Source organism: Barbus barbus (genome assembly GCF_936440315.1).
Source record: "Barbus barbus genome assembly, chromosome: 4".
Lineage (NCBI taxonomy): Eukaryota > Metazoa > Chordata > Actinopteri > Cypriniformes > Cyprinidae > Barbus > Barbus barbus.
This window is the reverse complement of record NC_136732.1, coordinates 16,713,308-16,739,208: the sequence shown is the minus strand read 5'-3', so window position 1 is coordinate 16,739,208 and position 25,901 is coordinate 16,713,308. Positions and strand designations below refer to the sequence as shown.

Sequence of the window (25,901 nt, the reverse complement as noted above, 5' to 3'; positions counted from 1 at the left end):
CGGTGAGGAAGTCTTGAATCCGCCGTTGCCATCGAAGCGGCCGTAGAAGGTGTTTAACTCGTCGGCCAGCAACGGATCTGCTCTCACCTCCGCGGAGGATTTGTTTCCGAAGGCACAGATGGTCCCCAGTCCCTGCCACATCCGTTGAGAGTCATTGAGCTGGAAATGAGACTCAACTCTCTCTCTGTATCTGTGTTTAGCGGCTCTTACTGTGCGGCGGAGAGCATAGCACGATGCTTTTTACTCGCTCATATTTCCGGTCAGAAGAGCCTCATTGTAAGCGGCAGTGCGTGTGTTAACCGCAGCACGGATTGTTCTGTCCACCCACGGTTTCTGATTGGAGAATGTCCTTACAGTTATTGTTTCTGTAGCTTGCTCGGTTAGCGTGTTTACAAAGCTCAATGCTACATCCGTGAACTCGCTGACATCAGAAGAACTTGCCCGGAACATGTCCCAGTCGACGTCATCAAGAGCCGCCTGCAGCATAGCCTCTGAGTGGGAGGACCAGCGCGTCACTACTCTCTGCACCGGAGGATCCTGAACGAGCCTTTGTTTCTATTCCGGTGTGAGGAAAATGGCGGCATGGTCCGATTTGCCAAAAGCCGGTAGTGAGCGGGCTTTGTAGGCATTCTTGAACTGAGTGCAGCAATGATCCAGTGTGTTTGGTCCTCTAGTTGGACAGGATACATGTTGATGAAAGTTCGGCATGACCTGTTTGAGGTTGGCTTTGTTAAAGTTTCCCGCGATGATAAAAGCAGAGTCAGGATGTTTGTTAATGTAGCCGCTGAGCACATCGTGAAGCTTAGACAAAGCCAAGCCGGTGTCTGCCTGTGGTGGAATGTACACAGCAGTAACAATGATCGATGAAAACTCCCGGGGCAGATAAAATGGGCGGCAAATAATGGAAAGATGTTCCAGATGAGGCGAGCAGGAACGCAACAGAATGGAGATATTCTTGGGGTCACACCATTTCTTGTTAATCATGAAACACACTCCTCCACCCCTGGATTTACCGGCCTCTGCTGTTCTGTCCTTCCGAAAAACAGAGAAGTTATCCCTCGGTATTACAGCAGTGTCCGGGACCGAGGACGAAAGCCACATTTCTGACAAACAAAGGATGTTACAGTCACTAATATCCCATTGGAAACTAATCCTGGCTCTAAGATCGTCCATTTTATTCTCCAAGGATTGGACATTTGCGAGCAGAATGCTCGGAAGAGGAGGACTGTGAGCCCTTTTCCGGAGTCTCGAATTCCAGTGCGTTTCCCGTTTTAAAAACACAATCTTAGCGGAGCGACCTGGATGGCGTCCGAACTCAGCGGCGCCATCTTGAAACTGTTCTGCTGGTTATAAATATATTACTGTTAAAATAAAATAAAAATCCTATAATATGCTATTTAATGGACAGAATTATTATTTTATTTTTCCCCTCCGACAATAACAGCAAAAATGTTCAATAGCTTTTTCAAAGCCAAGACTTTAAGATACGGAAATTACATGCAAATACAGACAGACAGACAGATAGGGCCTACTCCCATTACGATGTGATATATGAGCTTTAACTCTCAGTTTGATGCGATAAATTCTTAGAGCTCCACCGTGTAGAAAACATGACCACGCACTGATGTTTATCTGTACTCATATAGATTATCAATGTAAGGTAGGACTATATGTGTATAGGCTAATATAATATAATACATAGACAGTGCAATGAGAAAAAAAATGGATGAACGAATAGATAAATATATTATGAACTAGAGTTCATGGGAAGTCATAGCCGTCATCAGTCAGGAGGAGGAGAAAACGACAGAGTGGAGGATGCAGCTTCATAATGTTGGGGGTCTCTAGAGGTCAGACCAGATCATGGCCAATAGGGGGCGCAGCTCGTAACATCCAGTCATTGTTTATTTCAAAATGACGGAAAACAGCGCGTCACCGGAGGATCCCTGGCTCAAAGTAAGAAAAAGTATTCAGATAAAGACTCTCCATTGATTTTAAACAGCCATAATCCTCGTGAAGTTTGGCTCTGTTTATCTGTGTAGGTCTGCAGCGGTTGGTTTCACTCTCTAGCTCAGCTGCTAACATTAGTCGTAAAGTTCAGCAAGTCAAAAGAACAATTACCCTGCTTCACACATTATCGTGATCTGAAAATGCAGTGTATTTAGCGGTGATTTAGACAACAAATCACTACAGAAACGCGGCCGAAACTGTTCTACGACTATTTATGTTGTAAATGTTAGAATGGAAGCTATAACAGATGTGTAAGAATACGCTAAGCTAACTTGCTTGTTCGCTACATTGACTCTTTATGGCTGTGTTTCGAAACCTATTTAAATTGTTACTAGACAGAATTTTTGGGGATCGAAGGCGCGTTCGAACGAACGAATCGACTCCCCAGAGATCGAGATTCGATTCAAGTGACACATGATGCCCCAAAATACTGTCAATAAAGCTCACTAGTTCTCTTTGTTTGTGCCTTCTCTGTATTTATGCTCCTGTTCTAGTGCATTATAACTTACTGACAAATTCATATGCAACGAAAAAATGATAAAATATGCCCTGTAATGACAGCTTGACAATATGACAGAGATTGCTCAATCGGACACATTATGCATGTAGATTTAAATGTCACCATTTAAAGGGGTTATTTGGGACACATCACAGTGGGGAGTTAGAGGTGTCCTAGATAAAGGAAAGGCAGGACAGATCAGGCTTTGTTTGCATATGTGATCATCGGTTGGTTGGTCTCTGAATGTTTAGTCTGGCTGGCTTGACTGTTCTTCTATTTGTCTTTTAATATCACCCGTCTCACCATGTCTCAGCAGACGGACGGCGCCTTCAGCGACAACGGCTTCGATCACAGTGAGTACCAGAGTTATAAAATATTACTGAAAGTCTCAACTAATTGGTCTTTTTCAATACCAAGATGAAGGTTAGACATGCAGTTATAAAAATATAATTAACCCATAGGCTGGACTTGACAAACTGAAACTACTTTGTGCTTTGTGCCAAAAATGAACATTAGTGTATACATTTGTACTTATATAAATTTCTATATCATTAGGTTTCTTTGCTGAGAGTGCTCGCAAAGGAAGTTTGGTGTCAAGAGCCAACAGCATCGGATCCACAAGTGCCTCTTCGGTACCAAACACAGGTAGTGATACCTCAATCCTCTAATATCAAACATGCCAATTATTTTATAACCTTTGCTCTAAAATGGTCAGTTTCACTGTCATGAAATACTAAATTCACCCATCTATTTTCTAAAATTCATGCTTTAGATCTAATTGTGAACAAGTTAATCCATGCATACGTACTGTATGCCAGACTTAACTCTGCTCCCTGTGATGCAAAGAACCAAGTCCATGGCCTATATTGTTTTCTTTTTCAATAGTTAAACTCAGCGGTACGATATAAAATATGTTGATTATATTGCAACTTTAAAAACAGACATCAAGATACAGTCTACTAACATATGGTTCTTCCCTTTGGTTTAGATGATGAAGACAGTGATAACAGACATGAGAAGCCCTATAAGGAGTCGTATAAAGACCGGAGGAGACAGGCGCACACACAGGCCGAGCAGAAACGCAGAGATGCCATCAAGGTAAGAGTGAGAAGAGCAAATTGGTTTAGGGAAAACAAAATATAGTAGCTTACATAAGCACAAGGAAACCTAAGTACTTGGAAGTGATGGCAATAATCGATCATAAAAGCAGAGTAATTACTTGACTTGATTACGCTGAGACTTCAAAATATGCCATTTTTAATATTACATTAGGTAATGGTGGTTTTTGGGCGTTACCCTCTGGTTCAGTTGCTTTTCTGACAGCAGCTGTACTCTGTGACTTCCAGTTCAGGGCAGCAGCATTGCAGTTCCATCTGATGCAATGAAATGGAACAGTGTCATAAGATGTGTATTTTATGTTGAAGTATGTTTAACTTCTCATGCGCTCTTAAAAATATAGTGCAAGATGAGATGTAACAGCCAAAGATGTCTGTCTTTGGATCGATTTAACTTTCATTTAGTACTTATAAAAATTGTTTACAATTATAATTGTTTTTTAAAGCTCCAGGTGCTGTGCTTGTTTGTAGGGCTGTTAAGTTTGGCCAAACACTTTGTGATTATATAGCATATGGCAATAATAATAATAATCCATCGAGATTTCATTTTGGTGGAAAAAAATATGCAGGGACCCTTTAAATTTTCACTTCTGTTGACAACAGCTGGTTTGTAAGTGCTTTTCATTACAAATTTGGGAAGATGATCAATGCATGTTGTGTTCCCAAATACACGTTACAAGCAACCCAAAACATGCAGAGATGAGTTAATGTGGCGCAAAATTGACTGAACAGACCGCTTTGAGATCCTGAAAACACTGGATTGTGAGAGCTGTTTGTGTGTAAAGAACACAGTGCCTTGTTCCTAGCATTCTACTTCCATCACTCAAATGTCTGTACGTATCTCTGTCCCACAGAAAGGCTATGATGACCTGCAGTCTATAGTGCCTACATGCCAGCAGCAGTCTGACTTTGCCATGGCCACACAGAAGATAAGTAAAGCTACAGTCCTGCAGAAGAGTGAGAAACTTCATTATCTATTTATATTTCCTTGTCACATGTCTTTCACTCTGGAATGGAAAAGCTCAGCAGCCTGTGTGTGTTTGCAGCAATCGACTACATTCAGTTTCTCCACAAAGAAAAGAAGAAGCAGGAAGAGGATGTTTCCACACTTAGGAAGGAGGTGATGGCGCTGAAAATTATGAAAACGTGAGTGGGGGGTTATTTAAAGGGGGCCAGGAAATTTTTATCTGCTTAAGCAGACAAATGTAGTTCCACTTATTCTCCCGCAGGGCTGTTTTCGGCTTTATCTGACACTGTCACTCTTCTGCCAAGAAAGATAACACCCTTTAAGACAGTGGTTCTTAACTGGTTTGGCCTTGAGACCCACATTTTCCCATGGTCATCAAGCTGCGACCCACATATATGTGTGTGTGTATATATATATATATATATATATATATATATATATATACATATACATACATACATACATATATATATACACATACATATATATATATATATATATATATATATATATATATATATATATATACATACACATATATATATATATATATATATATATATATATATATATATATATATATATATATATACACACACATACATATATATATATATATATACATACACATACATATACACATACATACACAGTCATGGCCAAAAATATCGGTACCTTTGGTAAATATGAACAAAGGAGGCTGTGAAAATTAATCTGCATTGTTAATCCTTTTGATCTTTTATTTAAAAAAATTCACAAAAATCGAACCTTTCATTGGATAAGAATTTAAAATGGGGGGGAAATATTATGAAATGTTTTTCTCAAATACAAGTTGGACACAATTATTGGCACCCCTAGAAATTCTTATGAGTAAATTATCTCTGAAGTATATTCCCATTCATATTCACAGTTTTGAGCACTCCAGGGGGATTATGAACATGAAATTATCCAGCCATGGCTTCCTGTTTCACAGAAATATAAATAGGAGGGAAAACAAAGCCCGAATTCCATTAATCATCCATCACAATGAGAAAAACCAAAGAATATATTTCTGATATGCAGCAAAAGTTAATTGAGCTTCACAAAGTAGTGAAGTGGCTTTAAGAAAAGAGCTAGAGCAGTGAAAATTCCCATTTCCACCATCAGGGCAATAATTAAGAATTTACAAATCAACAGAAAATGTTACGAAACAGCCTGGAAGAGGACGTGTGTCCATATCGTTCTAATTCACGGTGAGGAGGAGAGTTTGAGTGGCTAAAGACTCTCCAAGGATCACAGCTGGAGAATTGCAGAAAATAGTTGAGTCTCGGGGTCAGAAAACCTTAAAATAAAATTGTCAAACGGCACCTACATCACCACATGTTGTTTGGGAGGATTTCAAGAAAAATTCTCCTAGCTCATCCAAAAAACAATCTCCAGCATATTCAGTTATCAGACACGACTGGAACTTCAAATGGGACTGGCTTCTATGGTCAGATGAAACTAAAAAATGAGCTTTTTAGCAGCAAACACTCAAGATGGGTTTTGTGAACACAGGGATTAAAAGTACCTCATGTGTACAATGAAATATACTGCTGTATTTTTGTTATTGTGGGCCTATATTTCTGCTGGAGGTCCTGGACATCTTGTTTAGACACATGGCATCATGGATGTGCAACAGCGATCAAGTACTCGGCCGTGACAGCGATGATCGATCATGAAAATGATGATCGTGGGGAAAAAAAAATCTGATTGGTTATAGCAGCAATTTGGGCGGCACCCTGAGCTCTGATTGTTTAGCTTGCAAGAGCATGCGGGAGCATGAGAGAAGCTTGGCTTTGAAGTCTGGGTTAGCTACATATCGGATTAATCTAATATAGGATGCGTTGGGATATTAACATTTATTTACATACAGCTGAATGTGCTGCATATTACCAATATTTAGTTTCATTCTTAAATGCAATGCCCGATATTAAGTTATTTGAGACGGTCATATTGCTTTTAGATGTTTCTTTTAAAAAAATACTGATCCTATAATAATGCAGCAGTGATTTTTTTTGTCATATTTGTTCAACAGTAGGCATACTTCAATTAAAATAGTTTTCGTACTTCGTATGGCTTCGAAAACACGCAGGCGATTTTAGGAATCACTTGATAATGTAGATGAAAATATAGCACAAATCTGCCATAAACATTAATGACATAAGCATTATGAGAACTTTATAGAATGTGAAATCTATAGTGAATTCTGTCCTTGCCTGTGTTTCAGCGCACTGTTTAAAGCACAATCACAGCGGGAGCTCGCTCTCTCGCTATAGCACGTAACTTAAAGTTCACTGGCATATGCATCCTTTTGTGCAGATACAAGTTGTAATGTTACATTTATGTTATGTATCCAAGTTATCTGATTAATATCATAGGAAGTATCATAGAACAGGTTTCAGTTTATTGGCATAAAGTCAGCTTCACCTCAGGCAACTATTCTTTTTTAGATGCTTCTTTTTTTAATAACATTGCTGCATCAGTCGTAATCTAACATCTAATCGTGTTCATGTTTTCATGTCATTTTTATTTTTAACATTCATTTTCATAACAGTCTTCAGATATTTTCATTATCTCCATTATGACCAGACACTATTTAAACTGAACTGAGCTGGACGATGACATCACTGAATTCAATAATGAAATACTTTTAACTGAAAATTGAGTGTTTAATCTTGTCATTTTACATTATTGACACACTATTTTCCTATTTTGATATTGTGCAGTTGCTTTGACACAATTTGCATTGTTAAAAGCACTTTATAAATAAAGGTGACTTGACATTACGGCCATGCCCCACCCCCGAGTACTCGATTAATCGTTTTGGAAACCTATCTATGATCGAAATAAGAAATTGACAAAAATGCCCATCCCTAATGGCATGGATTCTATCAAATACCAACAGATAAAAAATCAATAAGTGACTGACTCTGTTAGAAATCTTATAATGGGCCATGTTTGGATCTTCCAACCGGACAATAATCCAAACACAAACCTCAAAAACAACACAAAAATGGGTCACTGAGCACAAAACCAAGCTTCTGCTCTGGCCATTCCAGTCCTCTGACCTGAACCCTGTAGAAAATAAGTGAGATGAACTGAAGAGAAGAAGCACCGTCATGGAGCTGGGAATCTGAAGGGTCTGGAGTGATTCTGGATGAATGAATGGTCTCTGATCTCTTGACAGGTGTTCTCTAACCTCATCAGGCATTATAGGAGAACATTTAGAGCTGATAAACTGGCAAATAGAGGTTTAAAAAAGTATTGAATAAAAGGGTGCCATTAATTGTGGCCAATGTGTATTAGAGAAAAACATTTATTTCATAATGATATTTCCCCCCATTTAAAATTTGTATTATCCAATGCAAGGTTAGATTTTTGTTTATTTTTTTAATAAAAGATCAAAAGGATTAACAATGCAGTAGGGGTGTGCGATATGACGATTTTTGATCGTGGACGATAAAAATGTCTCCACGATCTGCTTTTTAAGAAATATCGTAGTATCGCGCTACCGCGCACATTGTCAAATACAGTTCTGGCGCCGCCGTCTCTATATACTGTACAACACGACATACAGCAGTAGAGTTACTCAGACAGGACACTGCACTTATTCGCGATCGCAAAAGTACATTATTTGCATACAAGCCTTGCTGGTTAAATGTTTAATTCGCGCGCTGGTCTGACGTGCGCTTGTTCTGAGCGCATACACCTGAAGCACGCGCACTAAAACGCCTGTCTAACAGCGCCTGATTACTCAACTAAGTTATATTTTGCGCTAATACTGTCAAAACACACAAGGTTTACATACAGACTGAGTTGGTTATCTCTAAAATGAAAGTAAATCGTTAAGAGAGAAACGGATGCGTGCCTGTACTGTATATTAGATGCGTGCAGCTCTTAAAGGGACAGGACACTAAACGTGCTGTCGACTGTCATTAAAGGGATAGTTCACCCTAAAATTGAATTTCTGTCATTATTTACTCAGTGGAAAACCAAACAGTTGCTGGTCTACATTGACTTTGATAGTAGGAAAGAAAAATCCTATGGAAGTCACTGAGGACCAGCAACTGTTTGGTTTTCCACCTTCTTCAAAATGGCATTTATAAATGTTCAGCAGAAGAAAGAAACTCATTCCGGTTTAAAACAACTTTTGAGTTAATGATGATATAAAAATACAACATTATGACAGAATTGACAGACAGATGACAGAATATTAATTTGTGGGGGAACTATTCATTTAACGTTAACAAAACAACAAAACACAAAGAGAAAAATCACTCCCTATTCTTGACTGAAAAACTTTAATACAGTTGCTTTAGGAATCAGTCCATCTAGTGTTTTATTTTTATATTTGTTCATTCAATTTCATTGAATGCTCTGCTAAATACACCTATTGTACCTGGAAATAAAGCACTGTTTGTTTTATTTGTATATTATGTGTATTTGTAATGTGTATCTTTGTTCTTATTTTTTAATAAGAAAAATAAAATAATGACAAAGATTTTTTATCTTCACCCACTTTGGCCTAAATATCTGCCATGCATCTTTGTCTTTCTAGTTTGGCTGTAATGCTCAGACAACTTGTAAAACCAAAATAGTAAAACTAACAAAGAATCGGGATAAAAATCGTGAATCGTGATATTTCTATAAAAAATCGTGATATGATATTTTTCCCATATCGCCCACCCCTACAATGCAGATTAATTGTGGTGGTGGACGAGGAGACACCACCCCTCACAATGTAGAGCGCTTTGAGTGCTTAGAAAAGCGCTATATAAATGTAATGAATTATTATTATTATTAATTTTCACAGCCTTCTTTGATCATATTTACCAAGGGTGCCCATATTTTTGGCCGTGTGTGTATATATTTCACAAAAATTAAGACCGTTAAGAATATGACTAATACATGATAAACAGCCTATAAGGTAAGGCTATTAAATACCAGTCCCAAACTAGTTTTTGTCAAAACAATTAAGTTGGTATGAGCCTCCACAGTCATTTAAAGATATAAACATACAAAATGACACAAAATGAAAATAACATGGCATTTTTGGGTTATGGAAACAACAGTTAGGCCTACCATGGTGAATATGCAAGACATGCAATAACATGAAATGTTAATGAAACGTGGAAACTGCTCCTGAATAGAATGAATATTGGAGCAGTATCTTGGAAATCCTTCCCAGCTAACACACGCAGTACAAGTTATGTGATTTATCGGTATTTTACTTTTATTTCACGCGTTGCATGCTCGTAGTTTCTGCGTTTTAGTGAAGTGATATATTCGCGTGTGCTACAGAAGAGTACGCTACGAACACGGTATAGCATCTGGCAAGACAGGATAGTGCGCTTTTTTGAGGTGCGAGACCTTTTATTTCATAAGTTACGAAAGTAACGATAGAATAATGGCATTGACATTAAACTTGTCAACATCTCATATGACCTCAGATACTGATAGCATGTTTTTCTCAGGCACTCTTTATTTAAACTGCATTTGACATAGGCTAAGTTAAGTGTCAACAGCATTTCATGCACGTCTTTTAAAATAAAAGTCTCGCATCAGAAAAACATTTAGAATGACTTTTTTTTGTTGTTGATGTCGTTTCTTTGGCCGTACACTCCATGACCCATTCAGAACGGTCTCACGACCCACTTTTGGGGCTGCAGGGATACTAATGTGTCTCTAATTGTTTGTTTCAGGAACTACGAGCACATTGTGAAGGCCCATCAGAATAACCCTCAGCAGGGCAGCGAGCAGGTTTCAGATCAGGTGAAGTTCAGTGTGTTTCAGAGCATCATGGACTCTCTTTTTCAGTCCTTCAGTGCCTCAGTGTCGGTCAACAGCTTTCAGGAGCTCTCTGCCTGCGTCTTCAGCTGGATCGAGGAACACTGCAAGCCCCAGGTAGCACATATGCATGCTCACACGTTTAAAAGGGATAGTTCAAATGAAAATTGTTTTGAGTTTTTTCCTTATGTTGAACATAATAGAAGATATTATGAACAATGCAGGTAATCAAACAATTGAGGGTCCCCATTGAATTCCATAGTGTTTCTTTCACTACTGTGGAAGTCAATGGGAACGAACAACTGTTTGGTTCTTCAGCATTTTTCAAAATATGTTCTTTTACGTTCAACTTAAAGGCCCCGTGAAATCAAAATTGAAGTTTTTTGGGTGTTAATATAAGGTTATCTGTATGCCAGTGTGCTCCAAAACAGAAACAAAATTCGCATTTAGAAGATATAAGCATTCAAAGCTTGCAGTTCGTCAAAACGGCTCAACGATTCTTTTGACGTCACATCGTACTTCAGCTTCTCATCAAACTTTCTGTCCAATCAAACGCTCTCTAGAATTCAAAGCGCCTGCCCCCTACACTATAAATAGACGCTGAAGCCGCGGCTTAAATAGGTCACTTGTTCACAGAATTAGTATTTTCTGTACGGTGAATGGCATGTAGGCATTTATTTTCAATAAAACTGAAGGAAAATCAAAGAGTTGAAGATAAAGTATTGGGTAGGGTTAGGGTAGGTGTAGACCTTTTTCCTGAGTAAACGATGAGCGCCGCTATTACAAATTCTAACTTCTGATTGGATGCTCTTCTGTTCTGGTCTCCACTGGAACCTATTGAAATAGTGCCCATCTACTTTTAATATAGCTAACGTTAGAGTTGTGACGGTGAGGAAATTTTCCCACCGGTTAATCGACATGTGACAGTTTGTGAAGTTTTCCTTCCTTTCCTCGCTATCCTTCCGTTTTAAATAGCTTGTAAAAGCGCCGTGCACATATTACTTTCACTTTCAAATTAGCAGCAATACGGCGTCAACAAAATACAACGTAGACCATAGAACTTTTATTAACAAAACAAATAAAAAATAGACCATGCTATATGGCTAATATAAAATAAATAACTTGCACAAAGTTTAGGTATACAACTGAAGATCAGTAAACAATGTGGAAGCAAATAAATGAGAAACAATAGAATGTTTTTCTGCAAAACGAATAAGAAAGCTTGGAGATATGGCATACTTAATGTAACAAAAACAAAAACACAGTTTAAATAAATAAAAATCAGCACTGTGGAACCAAATAAATAAGAAACAAATGTTTAAAAAAAACTTCCAATATCACCTCAGATGGCAGAAGTCAACATGCTTTTCAAAATCCAAAATATTTTTTAAACAGGTTTAAACCGTTTTTGCATGTTGTCTTGTCGGTCTCACCTCACTCTTCTTGTCAGCTTCTCCTCACGTGATAAATGAAATCTGATCTGTGATGCGACTGTAGTTCAGCAGTTCAGTTTTAATTGTAGTGTCTGTTCTCTAACTGAACTAAATTTTTATTACTATAAAAAAAAATCTAAACAATGGTGGGGGCGGTGGGCAAGTGACATAACGTGTTGTGGCTTCACACCGGTAAAACCATCAACACCGACTATCGCTGCAGTCCTAGCTAACGTCGGCAGCTTCGTGTCATCTACACACTCGTTAAACTTTGAGGAGTGAGGCACTGACAAATGAAGGTCATTGCAACACTGTAAAGTGATGGCGCTATGGAGCCATGTGCTTTAAAATATTTTAATTGGGTTAACATTAGCTTGTCAACTCTGAATATACGCTAATTTGACTAGAAACACTGGAGACCGGAAATGCAATGCATCCTTCCGGTTAAGAGTCAGGCGTGACTTCCGTGTTCATGAAAAACATCTGTAGGGAGGGCTTTATTGTCCCAATAAGGTGGCATCCATTAAATAGCCTAATTTGAATTAAAACTATAATTTACACTCAATACGTTATTGCGTACTGTTTTATAATGTACTACAACACTGAGGTGCAGATAATTGCCACTATTTGCAATGAGTAGTATAAATAGCAGAAAATCTTGCTATTTTAACAGTGTAAATAGAATTTATAGCTATTTACACAGTGTAAATAGCATCTATCGCTAAAATTTACCCTGTGGGGGTTCTAGTGTTAAAGGCCCCATGAGTTTTCCAGTTGTTTGTGATTTATTTACAGGATAAGGATTCAGAAGGATTTTTAAAAATAGTTTTTAATCAGTTTCTACCTGATAAAATATTGTAGAGTTAGAAAACTAGAAAGTAATGTTATAAAACATAAATCAGGCTTATTTGGTAAACCTGTTTTATGAAACAGGCCTCTGGTTGAGAACTACTGTTTTAGAGAACATTTACACACTTTTCTTTTTTATCACATAGCTGACTGCTATTTTTCTTAACAGGAAAAATGCATGAAATGATTAAGTATATATGCCCCTCGCCAAAAACACAAAGTATGTGCTCATACCAACCAGACAAAGCAACCTGGAAATGCATTAAACATGCGAAATGTGCCATAAATACATTAATAACACTCTACTCAAATCAATGTAGACAACCTGGGGGCTGTTTCATAAAACAAGTTTACCAGACAAGCCAGGCTTATTTCAGTTATTCTGACTTATTTTGAACCAAATCAACTGACAGTAAGTCAGACTGAAATTAACCTGGCTTGTTTGGTAAACTTGTTTTATGAAACAGGCCCCGGATCACTACACAAGAGACAACAAGCTTCGGCTTTTCAGTCATTCACCTGCACAGGCTTAGAAACTCACAGACTGACCATGTTTTTCTGTATTGTTGACAGACGCTGAGGGAGTTTGTGGTGACCGTGCTGCAGCAAGTGAATGGTCAGCTATACTGAAGCTGTCAATCTTTATGTTTGTCTGTCTCTCAGGCTAATATCTCATTCAAGAACAGTCTCTCTTTCACTCACACACACACACTATGCAGCAGGTATCAGCACACTAATGGACTGGGGTGCGTTCAAGAACTCTTAAAGAGATGAAGTAGTGCTTGCTCAAGAATTGACTGACAATGTTTATGGCAGTGATTCCAGTCAACAAATGTGGAAATGCAATAATTTATTATATAATTTTATTACTGATAATTTGGAAGATAATCTGATCCAAGATGTTTGTGATTGCATACCGTTTCCTCACACACCTTCAGCTGGTTTAGAAATTAAAGAATATGTAACTTCTGTTTAGTTGATGTTGTTGAACACACCTCAGTCCTGAAGTTTAATGATTTCTTTTTGTTTAGTCTAAAACCAGAAGAGTTCCATCAGTATTCATATTTTCAAAAGTTTGCCGTTGTGATGCTAAGATAAAATAGCATCCTGACAACCACAAATATGAGGAACACATTTTAAACCAGAAAGCTGCCTTTGAATGATTAAGCTTAGTGTGTTGCATTCAGTTATCATCTTTACCTCATGTTCAAATCATTTTCCAAAGCACAACTACATTTTCACCTTTGCGAACAGCCTAGTGCTGGAAAGGGGAGCCGAGAGTTCTGCTTACACTGTGATGCATCACTGTCAGTTGGTTTTTACATCCAAAAACAGCTATCTGGCATGCTTTAATATAATTAAAGTTAGGCAATGCTGAGCCATCTGAGTTCCTCTTTGTCCTTGGGATGCTGTGACCAAAGATTGCAGTGTCTGTGCACAAATAATGGAAGATAAACCTCTTTTTTGTCATGTTATGTCAGTTTTTGTTCCGCGTTGTGTAGCGCAATAATGTTTTATTCTACATTTATGTTAATGATTTAAGCTCTTGTGATCAGTATGTTTTGTGCTGCATAAGCTATCAATGAAGACACAGTCGCATCCGTGCGTGGCAGCAGTTTTAAATGGTGTGACCGCCCAATTCTATTTATATTTTTAATTAATGTTAATTAAGGCGTAATGAAAATTAGAATTAAAGTCTACTCAGGACACAGATTTTTAGGTACTGAGATCTTTTTTTAAGTAGCAGATGATAGTACAGTCAACTGTTTGACCTGTGCAGGAATAAGGGACATCTTTTTAAGTTAAGCCATACAGTGGAGCGAATGCCAGCTCACAGAAACGAGGCCACGTCATGCTGAAATACTATACTAGACTCTGTGCTTCTGCATTTCTGACTTGAATGGAAGAATCTGGTGGAAATATTTTTGTATCAGTATAATTTTTTTAATTGAAAAATAAACAATGTTCAAACTTATTTACAGCTTGTTTGTTCTTTCTTTCTCAACAGAACTTTTATAAATACGGTTGGTTTTTAACAAAACAGTTCTCTCAGTGTCCTAGAATCCTCTACATTACTTTCCAACCTTTCCAAAGGTCTGGTGTCCCAGCAACGATGTTGGTGGCATCTGAATTTAATCAGTGAGTCCTCCATCAGATGTTGGGCATTGTTACTTTATGGTCCTCATCGGTTTCAATCCCAGCCTCCTCCTGATTTCAAACAAGATGTAGAGGAAAGAAAGTTTTCCAATTGCCAGTATAAAAATACACATGATACTTTCCCAAATCAATGGCTGTGAACCCCTAGGGGTTTGTGAGGTAACTGTGTTTTAAGTTGATAAAGCTAATAATTAAAGAAATCGTTCACCCAAAAACGAAAATTCTGTCATTACTCAACTTCATGTCGTTCCAAACCCTTCGCTCATCTTCAGAACACAAATTAAGATATTTTTGATGAATTCCGAGAGCTTTCTGACCCTTCATAGACAGCAATGGAACTGAAATGTTCCCAGGCCCAAAAAAGGACTTTGTTAAAATAGTCCATGTGACATCGGTGGTTCAACCTTAATTTTACAAAGCTACGAGAACATTCTTTGTGCGCAAAGAAAACAAAAATAACTTCAGTACCACAACGCATTCGTGTACATGTCGATAATGGCGGCCAATGGGGGCCACGAAAGAGAAGAATTGTTGAATAAAGTCATTAGGGGTTCAAGCACACAGTGCTGAAACCCTATTGTAAATGTAAGGATTTTTAAAATTATTTTTCTGCTATAAAACTGATTGTGCAGACCAAACCGTAAGGCCTAGAGACATGAAACTTGGTCAAAAGATTGAGCTCAATTTGGGGAAAACCTGACAAAGAGTCACGACAATCGGACAACAGGGGGCGCTACAGCAAACAAAAACGTGAAATCGCTCATATCTCCTAGACCAGTGGTCGGCAACAGGCGGCCCACAAGCCAAAAGTGGCCCGCCAGCAATAATATCTGGCCTGCGCCCATAGCCAGATTATTTTGATAGCGGCTGGTTCTGAAATAGATCCGTCATGACAGCAACAGTTACTCATCAGAGTATGTGAGCGGAGCGCGAGTGGAGCGGTGTGATTTTGACTGGAGCGAGAAGCAGATTTTTTAAAAGTCGGAGCATCGTGGTTTTCACTCGCTCCAAGAGCGCTCCATCATGAGTACAATTCATGCCAACGACCCGTAATATAACTGCATATTTAGCAAGAATTCACATGTTAAACATATTTAGCTAGCTAGATAGAAAAGGATCACTCAAATCAGAAAGCATGTGAAGGCTATATGACTGCAGTGGACATGAGCGGGAAGTTATATTTCTCAAGGAATTTATTTGTTCCTTCGGAATATTTTCAGATGACAGCTGACTTTTTTTTCTCAGAATTGCGTGATATAAACGCGCAATTCTGAGAACGTCAGTCTTTCCCCCCCCTCAAAACTGGACTTTAACTTGCAATTCTGACTTTATAACTCGCAGCTGCAATTTTATATCTCACAAATCTGAGGGAAAAAAAATTCAGAATTGCGAGAGAAAAACCTTTTTTTTTTTTATTCAATGGCAGAAACGGGCTTCCATAGAACTGTGATATTTCAAACATACTGAAATACTAGACGCGGAGCGGTGTTTCTGATATCAGTGAGCACAGAGTAGAGCGGTAACGGAATGATTATTAAATGCTCGGAGGGGAAATTGTTGACTCTCCACTCCGCTCACATACTCTGAACGGACACCGCCACACAAATGTGGCTTTTTGTTAATGACTGTCGCAGGATTTTACACAGAGTAACAGCTCACTACCAGTTACAAAATACACTGTAACAGTCAGTCACAGGCAATTCTGGTTTCATTTTTTCATCAATTAATATCTTAAATTAAAATAACTGCAAGCAGTGATGCGGGGCCAAGCCTGTCTAAGAGTTCCGTGACTTCTATAAGTAGCTTAAATACAACAATGTCACTACTGCAGTTTCGTTGCTTGACCCCTGGTGATAACAATAAACCAATTTACAAATAATCCTTTAACATTTCTGCATTTGGCAGATGTTTTTACTCAAATCAATTTAGACCATATCCAAATTATCCACTTTTATTTGTCAGTACATATGTTTCCTGGGATCAAACCCATGACTAGCATTGCTAACAAAACACTCTACCAATTGAGCAAAAGGAACATCAAACGTGCGCAACTGTGAACCTTTGCGACTGTGAACCTGTGAAAGTGAAGCCATGTGACTGTGAACCCTTTTGACTGTGAACCAGTGTGACTGTGTGATTGTGATTTAAGTACGCAAGGGGTGACAGTTTAATTATAGATTCATGAGTTTGCCATTCAGTGTTAATGGCAAACAAACGTCTTGTCTTCAAAGGTGGCTCAACTTGAGACCAGACTTGTGCACCGAGGTCAATGGGTAGTGAAGTGACGTGTGGCCAAGTATGGTGAGGTGACCCATACTCGGAATTTGCGCTCTGCATTTAACTACCGCCCTTTCCCCTCTCTACACCCCTTCCCCTCTCTACTGCCCTTCCCCTCTCTACACCCCTTCCCCTCTCTACTGACCTTCCCCTCTCTACACCCCTTCCCCTCTCTACAGCCCTTTCTCCTCTCTAAACTCCTTCCTCTCTCCATCCCTTTCCCCTCTGTACACCCCTTCCCCTTTATTGCGCTCTTTCCCCTCTTTACACCCCTTCCCTTCTCTACCGCCCTTTCTCCTCTCTAAACTCCTTCCTCTCTCCATCCCTTTCCCCTCTGTACACCCCTTCCCCTTTATTGCGCTCTTTCCCCTCTTTACACCCCTTCCCTTCTCTACCGCCCTTTCCCCTCTCTAAACTCCTTCCTCTCTCCACCCCTTTCCCCTCTCTAAACTCCTTCCTCTCTCCACCCCTTCCCCTCTATTCCGCTCTTTCCCCTCTTTACACCCCTTCCCTTCTCTACTGCCATTTCCCCTCTCTAAACTCCTTCCTCTCTCTACCCCATTCTCCTCTCTACAACCCTTCCCCGCTCTCATTCCATCCTTTCCCCTCTCTACTCCCCTCCCCCTTCCGTGTTTGGCCCCTAATAATAATAATAATAAAAAAATTAACAGATACAATAGGTGCCTATACACCTGCGATGCTTGGCTCCGAATAATGATTCACATATTTGGATTTTAATTTGGAAGCTTTTAACCATTGCAAAGTTCCCATGTTTAAACACTTGCTACACATTGAATTTGTAAAAAATCTTCAAAGCTTTAACCTTTTGTTTCACACAGAATGAAAATCATACACTGTGGTTTGTTTAATTTTACAGAGACTTGAGTTGTCGAAGGTACAACTGCAGCAATTGGATCCAAGCGACACAAAATTAGTTATAAAAAGCTGTACCACACAGAATTCGAACCCACAACCTCCCGGTCACACGCCTATTGCTGATCCTGTCACGCCAGAGGAGATGGGAATATACACAGATGCAGAAGTTCAGAAGTTTACCTGAGAATCAATTAAAAGGAAATAATTTGTACTTAAATGCACTGTCATATTTTTAATAGACTGACATGAGATCATCCTTGGAAAGGCACAAAGCCTGCAACAGAAGCAACTTCTGCCTCATTTCTTGCCACAGTACCTCTTGCGGTCTGGGCATGTATCACACTGAGTGGCGAACCCACGACATGTAGCATGCGGGATCCGTGGTGTAACACACTGAGTTAGTCGCTCAAGCTTGCTCACAAGATTACTGAAGAGAGGTTTCAGTGTTAGAATTAGCTCACAAAAGCGTGACTTAGCATTTTAGACAGGTTAGCATGCTAAACTAACTTAATACTAACGTAGCTTACGGTTAACCTGATGAGCTGAGAAGCCACAGAATGAATGGCAATCGATTAGCATATTAACCAATTAGCATGCTAAGCTAACTAACATAAATCAACAAGCACAGGCACGTTCTAGTTTGCCGAAGTAGTTCTCAGGAACGGTAGTGAATATCAAAAATCTGTTCAGTCATTTATGTGCGGCTCGGTCCAAAGATCGTATGATCAGATTTTGGACAAAATTGAAAAACAATTTGTAGGAAGAGTAGCAATAAAACTGTTTTCCATTTACTTCAATATGGCTGACAGGTACATTCATGGAAAACGACAAATGAGACATTGTCAGAATCTGCATAACTCAAGGATTTTTGCAAGGATCGTTATATCTCTGGAACACTAGGTGGCGCTGTATTTATTCTTCCGGGGTACCTCCAGGACATTGTGTTCATGATCCCTACTATTTTTGTGCAGATATGTCAAATGGTTCAAAAGATATTGCAATTTATGACAAATTTAATCCTCTGATTCGGCATGACCCAAGGAATCCATAGAAACAAAGATTATAATTTTCTGACTGACTGTTCAAAAGTTATAAGCGAAAAAGTGAATTTTTGGTATCTCACAACCCATAGGTGGCGCTGTTCCCAACTTTGGCATGGACCCTCAGATCATGGTGTTGACGAAGTGTACCAAGTTTCGTTTTGATTGAGCAAAGTTTTGCAGAGATACAGCCTCTGAACCAATTTTGGGTCAACCTCGTTCACAACATCTAACTTTTCAAAATGGCCATGGGTGGAGTCTTAATGTAAGCTATTGAATGTGATCGACGTGGAGAATAATCAGGTGTACCAAATTAAATTTTTCTACAATTAGGGGTTTGTGAGTTATTACCATATCAATGTTGAAACTTTGAACTGGCGGTGGCACTATACAGTTGGTTCTAGAGACCCCAAAGTTGGTCAGATCACTAGTAATGACCATCACTACAAGTGTGCCAAATTTTATCATTTTCCTATGTTCCCTTCTTAGGGCTGCCATAGACTCCCATTGGGGAAAAATAATAATAAAACATACAGATACAGCCCTTTGGGCTTGGCCCCTAATAATTATCCTAGACCGTTTGTCATTGCCATTTTAAAGTAAATTCAAAACCTACTTTTGCAAACTAGTCCTAGGATTTTCGCCCGATCGGAACCAAACCACTGCAGAAATATTCTCTGGAAAGTGAATATCAATAATGATCAAAAAAAAAATTGAAATTTCAACTCACTGTCGCATAGGGACGCTAAAACGTTTGTAAGGGGCTGGGCCGTTTTCACTAAAATCGCTATAACTCCTGAACGGAATGAGATATCTTCACCAAACTCGGTACACATATGTACGAGCTCAATCTTTGGTCAAATAAAAAAAATGTGCTGATCTGCCACTTGGTGGTGCTATAGGATGGAAAAAAACATGAAAATGGCTATAACTAGGCAACCGTTGGTCCGATCAACTTGAAAATTGGTATGCAGTGTCTTTGTCCAATGTGCCATAAGGGTCTATGAGGGCATTGGCGTCTCTCAAAAAAACATGGTCGCCATCGGCCAATGAAGTTTGAGCATCTATTTGACAAGGTTAACGGAGGTCGATCGGAACGAAACTCATGTTGGACTCGTGGCCCAAAAGGTCTTGAAAGAAGTTGGCGAAAATGACCTCAAAGTGTAGAACATGTTCCAGTTGAGCTGCTGTCTATGGAGGGACAGAAAGCTCTCGGATTTCATCAAAAATATCTTAATTTGTTGTTCCGAAGATGAACGAAGGTCTTGTGGGTTTGGAACGACAAGAGGCTGAGTAAATATTGACAGAATTTTTATTTTTGGGTGAACTATCACTTTAATAATATCCAACGACTTTAACATGCATTTGGCTATGCTACTTGAGCTAGGTTTACTTTATTTACAGTCACATAATATCCATTATTGTAATGGGCAGAAGTTTAAAGTTTACAACATTTCAGTAGTATTATGGTAAAATAAAAGCTTGAGTGTTTGAACATTAAAAAGTGAAGCATTTAAAATAAATATTAGTATTATTACTTGAAGTGTAAAAATTATTGTCAAGTATTCATTTTTATTTGTCATTTACAACAGTAATATATTTCTTCATTTTTGTGATTAGAGTTGAAACGAGTTAAAGATTCACTCTTTTATCTATTTACTTGCATGCCATGAACTGACATCAGAGAGTCGTGAACAAGCAAACTTGATGTAATTGAAATATTAACATCAAATCTGAGGGAGTACTTAAAGTAATTTTTTTACTTCTAAGGAGTTTGTCTATCAAAAAGTTTGGAAACCTGTTTTCAGGGAATAACTCACCAGAAACTGTTTCTTGCTTTTTGGATACCCCTCCAAAATAGCTCCAACCATATCGGTAACCTGGCAGGTAAAGAGACATAAATTACTTAAAAACTGTGTGTGGAGTTTCATGTTATGGTACATAAGACTTAACAGGGCTCTAGACTCATTCTTCGCACTGGTCGCACTTTTGCGACTAAGTTTCTCAGTTGGTCACATGAGCACATAATTTGGTTGCAATCATTTTTTTTTTTGCTACAACATTTGATTAATCAATGCATGCTGATGAACTTTTATCATAGTTTATAGTTATATGGTAATGAAAGTGTTCAACATTCAACCCATTCTTTTGTGAACAGGAATTCCTTTTTTCGTGCGCTTTCACTTTCAAATTCGCGATCTTGGTGTCACGTTTTACAAAAAAAAAAAAGCACGTTTTTGCTTATATCTATACACCTTTTCACTTTTTAAGACTAAAACAAAAGATGGATTCATTGTTATTCTTAATTAAAAAGAACAACAACAATAAAACAGTACATTGCAATGACAAACTTAGCTTACATAACATTTATTACCAAAAACGAATAAGACGAGGCATGGCATAGGACACATCACATGCTGTATTATATACCAACTAATAAATTACAGAATGTTTAGAAAACACTGAGGAATCAAATAAATAATAATATTTAAAAAATTAAGGAAAGCCTCCATAGCGTAACGTGAGGTAAACAGCAAAGATAAGCTTTTCAACAAAAAAAGGGTAAAACTAAACTGACTGTCGCTGACAGGACTTGCATGTTTTTTCTACAAGAATACCACCATGTTCACTTTCTCTGCTTTAAAAAGCGGTCTTTTACTTCAGTTTGAAAACCAAATCCTCCGTTGCACTCAGTCCGCTGCACGGACCTTCGCACTCATGCTGAAGCAGCGAGTATAAACCAGGCTCTACCCACGAAGCGCTCGCACTGAAAGCGCCTCTCTTCACGTGATCAGTGAAATCTGACTCCTGCTACAATGTGCTGCAGCTCTGCAGTGCGTGCTGTATGAAGCAGACGCTTTGGCGCTGCACAGACCATGCACTCGCACAAATGAGACCATGTCAAACTCGCACACTCTCAAAAAATGGTTGCAGTCTAGAGCCCTGCTTAATATATACCTAGTTATCTGTATAGTGTAAGTTATGTAGCATTATCACAGGTATCATTTGTTAGGTGAGTTGACCTTTGGCAGTGATACTTAAGACCATAATGTTTCCATTAATAAATAAACCATGGTGCTGGGCACACAAAGATAAATCGGAAATGAATGCACTTTCATAAAGGCACGCCTTATGGCTGTATCACTAAAAACTAGCTGACATTTTGTCTCCTGGGCAGAATCTGAAGTTGTGAATAAATGTTTTTATGGATCATTACCATTCTCTTCCTCTTCCTCCACTCCTTCACATAAGTCTCTCTCTCCTTGTAAACCTGAGGGGCAAGAAATACATTTGTCAGCAACATAAACAAGCATAATATACTGTTGACTGCCCCAGGACAGCCACATTATCTGTATAAACTTCACCTAATGAATCAAACATATTCCAGAGATGCTAGAAGGCTTCAGATTAACATTTTTGCATTGCTTACAAAAAAGCAATTTAATGTGCAGGGCTCAACAATAAGAATGGCCCAGGGCCAGTGTGGGAGAGATTCAGGTCAGTGGATGGACTGTCATTTGCACTTACTCAACATTCATTAATCATCTATTGCATATTGTTGTTATGATTTAGCTCATTTAAATAGGTTACCAATGTAATGTCATGTAACTGTTCAAAGAAACTGTGATCAAAATTGTGAGACTGAGAGAAAATGTTTTGCACAATATGTCACTGTTTTCAGCAAAATTGTTTTTAATAGCGGTCATGGAATTACAGTATAGCTGCTTCAAGTTGAACACATCTAAGCAGTCTTCAGAGGAAGCATCAAGTTGGCACGCTATGTTGCCAAGTCCAGTCTTGCATATCATGCAGAATTGACGCGCTGCATGTAAATGATATCCTTTGTTGTATTTTCTTGTCAAAATAACGGAGTTCCTTTGGAATTCTTCAGCTTTTAAGAACTGCCAGGTTTTCCAGTAGTGGGCAGTACTAATGCGCAAACGGCAATCTCATTGGCCGGCGCTCACCTATTATCCTCCCCGTTTTGATTTCAGCGAATCAGTTCGAGCGAACGCAGACAACCTGATTAATATTCATGAACCCAGCCGCTCAATAATCCTTAGTGTTTTATATTGTTCTTATTAGTAGAATTCGTAGTAGTTTTATCTTATCAGTATTATCTGTAGTGTTTCCCCTTTTTTTATAGAAACACTAAATGACAAAATATCTTAAGCACCACCACCAGACCTAAATTCAGTCAACATGCCAAATATGCATTCATTCATGGTTATTCTAATTACTAAAGTTCTATCATCATTTAATGCTAAATTATAATATCATATAACGTTTGACTGACTGATGCTAAGTGAGATTAAAAAAAAAAAAAAAAAAAAAAGTTTCATTTTCCAAACATAACCTTTATTTATATATATATATATATATATATATATATATATATATATATATATATATCTCTCTCTCAATCAGATAATTAATATTAGTCTGGTGAGTAAACTAAAAAAAATTACAAGCCAATGGAGATTCTATTGCTAAGTTGAGGCTTGATAATATTTATAATAATCAATTGAATTTGATAGGTGCCTCACATTGTCCCACAGAAACATTAAAATAGTGTAGATTAGTGTACAATGTTTTATAATAATAATTTATTCTATTTAGTGACCATTTCATTCATTTAACTTTTAAAATTGGGGGCATCCAAGTTATTTGACATATCTGAACATTTAAAAAAAAAAAAAAAAGTAACAATAGTTACTTTCCCTGGTAATTAGTTTCTTCTATAATGATGTAACTCGGTTACTGTTTGTGAGAAATAACTAGTAATATAACTAATTACTTTTTTAAAGTAACGTGCCCAACACTACATACTATACAATGATTTACTACTTCTCTTTGTTGAATAATACAGAATATAAAAAGCTTTAAAAAAAATAAATCGCATATTAAATCGCAATATTGGTATATCTAAAAAAAATTAATAATAATAAATAAATAAATAAAAATCTCAATTAGATTATTTTCCAAAATCGTTCAGCTTTAAAAAAAATGTATTCCTGTTATGGCAAAGCTGAATTTTCAGCAAAATTACTTCATTCTGATAATCATTCTGATTTGCTGCTCAAGAAACATTTCTTATTATTATCAATGTTAGAAATAGTTGTGCTGCTTAATATTGAATATAATATTGAATAATTTCTCCCCCCAGGATTCTCTGATGAATATTTATTTAACATTTATTCGAAATAGAAATAGTTTGTACTTTGTAGCATTATTTTGTAACATTACTGTCACACACACATATACTGTTCAAAAGTTTGGGGTCAATAAAATATTTTTATAAATTATAAATATACACACATATACATATACATATATATATATATATATATATATATATAAAAAATTATTATTATTTTTTTTCTCTGACATGTATTGCCAAAAAATAAATACTATAATTTTTTTTTTCTAATTTTTTTGGTGGGTCTGAGGTAAAAATGCTGGCAGGAAGTAAAAATATGAATCACTAGTCTGACTTAATGTTGATCCCAGTATAGATCCTGCATTGTGAATTTGACAAATGGTGCCAAGGCCAAAAGATCACCAGATTTCAAACAACACAGTGATTTCTAACCTTCTGCTTCTCCTCAGGGGTCACATGGTTTGTAGCTGACTTGATTTTATCCAGCCTCTCTCTGTATCCAGAGCACTCTGTCTGCAGCTCCTGAATCTGGGTCTTCATCTCTGCTGTGGTTAATGAGCTGTTCAGCTCCTTCAGTTCTGAGGGCAAAAAGATGAACTTTTTATCAAATACTAACAGTCTGTGCACAAGTTCAAACCACACGTCTTTTCCCAGCAGCACATGTTGAGTGCACACCTGTCTCCAGCTGCCTGCAGTTCTGTGAGATGGTCTGTACTTCAGCACTGAGTTCTGCGACACGAGCATCCATCGTCTTAAGTTCAGCATCACTCACATCCGCAAACTGAGACTGAAGGGTTAGGAAGGATATCTGTCAGGCTGATTACCCAGCACCAGCTCTCTTCATATTAACAGCAAATCTCCATCCTAATCAGACCAACCTGATCTGCAAAGTAGATTTTCTGCTTTCCATAGACTTTCTCTTTAATCTTTCCCTCCTGGGCCAGCTGCTCCATTGCTTTGACCACAGCCTGAGAAAATAAAGGCGTTTAACATCTCAAAATCATATAACATAACACACTCTGTATACAAACTGTAATTTTCAGCGATCACATTTAAAACATCGGTGGTGAGCCCCACAAAAAGCTCTTGTATCATCACACACTCTTTATGCTACTGGACAGATGTCATTAAAGCAGAACTGGTCAAAATGGGTAAATCAGAAATGCAATGCAAGTTAGCTTTTTACCGTTTTACCCAGACCACACTGCTTCTGTAGGTTTGTAAAGACATCCTGAGCACTATAGGGTCTGTTTTTCTCGTTCAGGTAAGCGAGGATCTGTGCGACACCTGTGTGGGAGACAAAGACGGAAATCTGATGCAAGCTAGTATAACGTTAACTTTGCTGCTTATTGTATTGTAGCCTTATGCTATAACGTTACCGTTTATGAAATCACAACAAAATGAAGGCATACAATGTTCAGTAATGTAAGTAAAAGAAGCATCGCGTACCTGCACTGTCTTTTTTGCTCATTGTTTACTCGGTGTATATATATCTATGGGTGTAGCTCTGTCAGCGATCTGCACTTTTCTGTTTACCTCAGTCAGCTTTCGCGCGCCGCCGAGTTGAATTGTGGGACTTCCGGTGACGACGACTGTGTTAATTATAGTCATTTTTATTGAAAATTAGACTAGAAAACAATGTATTTGGTCAATAGGTCACAAAACAAAATTAAATTTATCCAATAACTAATAGGAAAAAAAAAAAAAAT

At 38.0% G+C, this 25,901-nt stretch overlaps 2 protein-coding genes across 5 annotated transcripts; one reads left to right on the top strand and one right to left on the bottom strand.

Moving 5' to 3' along the window:
- Positions 1-1,873: 1,873 nt before the first annotated feature.
- On the top strand, positions 1,874-14,661 carry LOC306868886 (max-like protein X). 3 transcript variants are annotated; one of them, XR_013784138.1, is made up of 9 exons: positions 1,874-1,956; positions 2,823-2,862; positions 3,065-3,154; positions 3,498-3,607; positions 4,479-4,581; positions 4,671-4,770; positions 10,315-10,516; positions 13,255-13,409; positions 13,682-14,661. XR_013784138.1 is itself a non-coding variant. In XM_079415342.1 (8 exons), exons 1-8 carry the CDS (start codon positions 1,915-1,917, stop codon positions 13,309-13,311), a joined length of 744 nt encoding a protein of 247 aa, XP_079271468.1. In that variant the 5' UTR covers positions 1,874-1,914; the 3' UTR covers positions 13,312-14,656. The 3 variants fall into 3 exon arrangements, 2 of the variants coding, with proteins under 2 accessions (XP_079271468.1, XP_079271467.1); XM_079415342.1 differs by having other exon boundaries at positions 13,255-14,656; XM_079415341.1 differs by lacking the exons at positions 13,255-13,409; positions 13,682-14,661 and having other exon boundaries at positions 10,315-11,690.
- Positions 14,590-25,758, bottom strand: LOC306868887 (homologous-pairing protein 2 homolog). Of its 2 annotated transcripts, none has more exons than XM_079415343.1 (8): positions 25,642-25,758; positions 25,379-25,479; positions 25,071-25,160; positions 24,868-24,979; positions 24,625-24,770; positions 22,249-22,302; positions 20,852-20,911; positions 14,590-14,889 (listed from the first exon to the last, which is right to left on the bottom strand). In XM_079415343.1, the coding sequence occupies exons 1-8, from the start codon at positions 25,661-25,663 to the stop codon at positions 14,833-14,835; spliced, it is 642 nt and encodes a 213-aa protein (XP_079271469.1). In that variant the 5' UTR covers positions 25,664-25,758; the 3' UTR covers positions 14,590-14,832. The 2 variants fall into 2 exon arrangements, with proteins under 2 accessions (XP_079271469.1, XP_079271470.1); XM_079415344.1 differs by lacking the exon at positions 14,590-14,889 and adding an exon at positions 17,937-18,171.
- Positions 25,759-25,901: the final 143 nt, after the last annotated feature.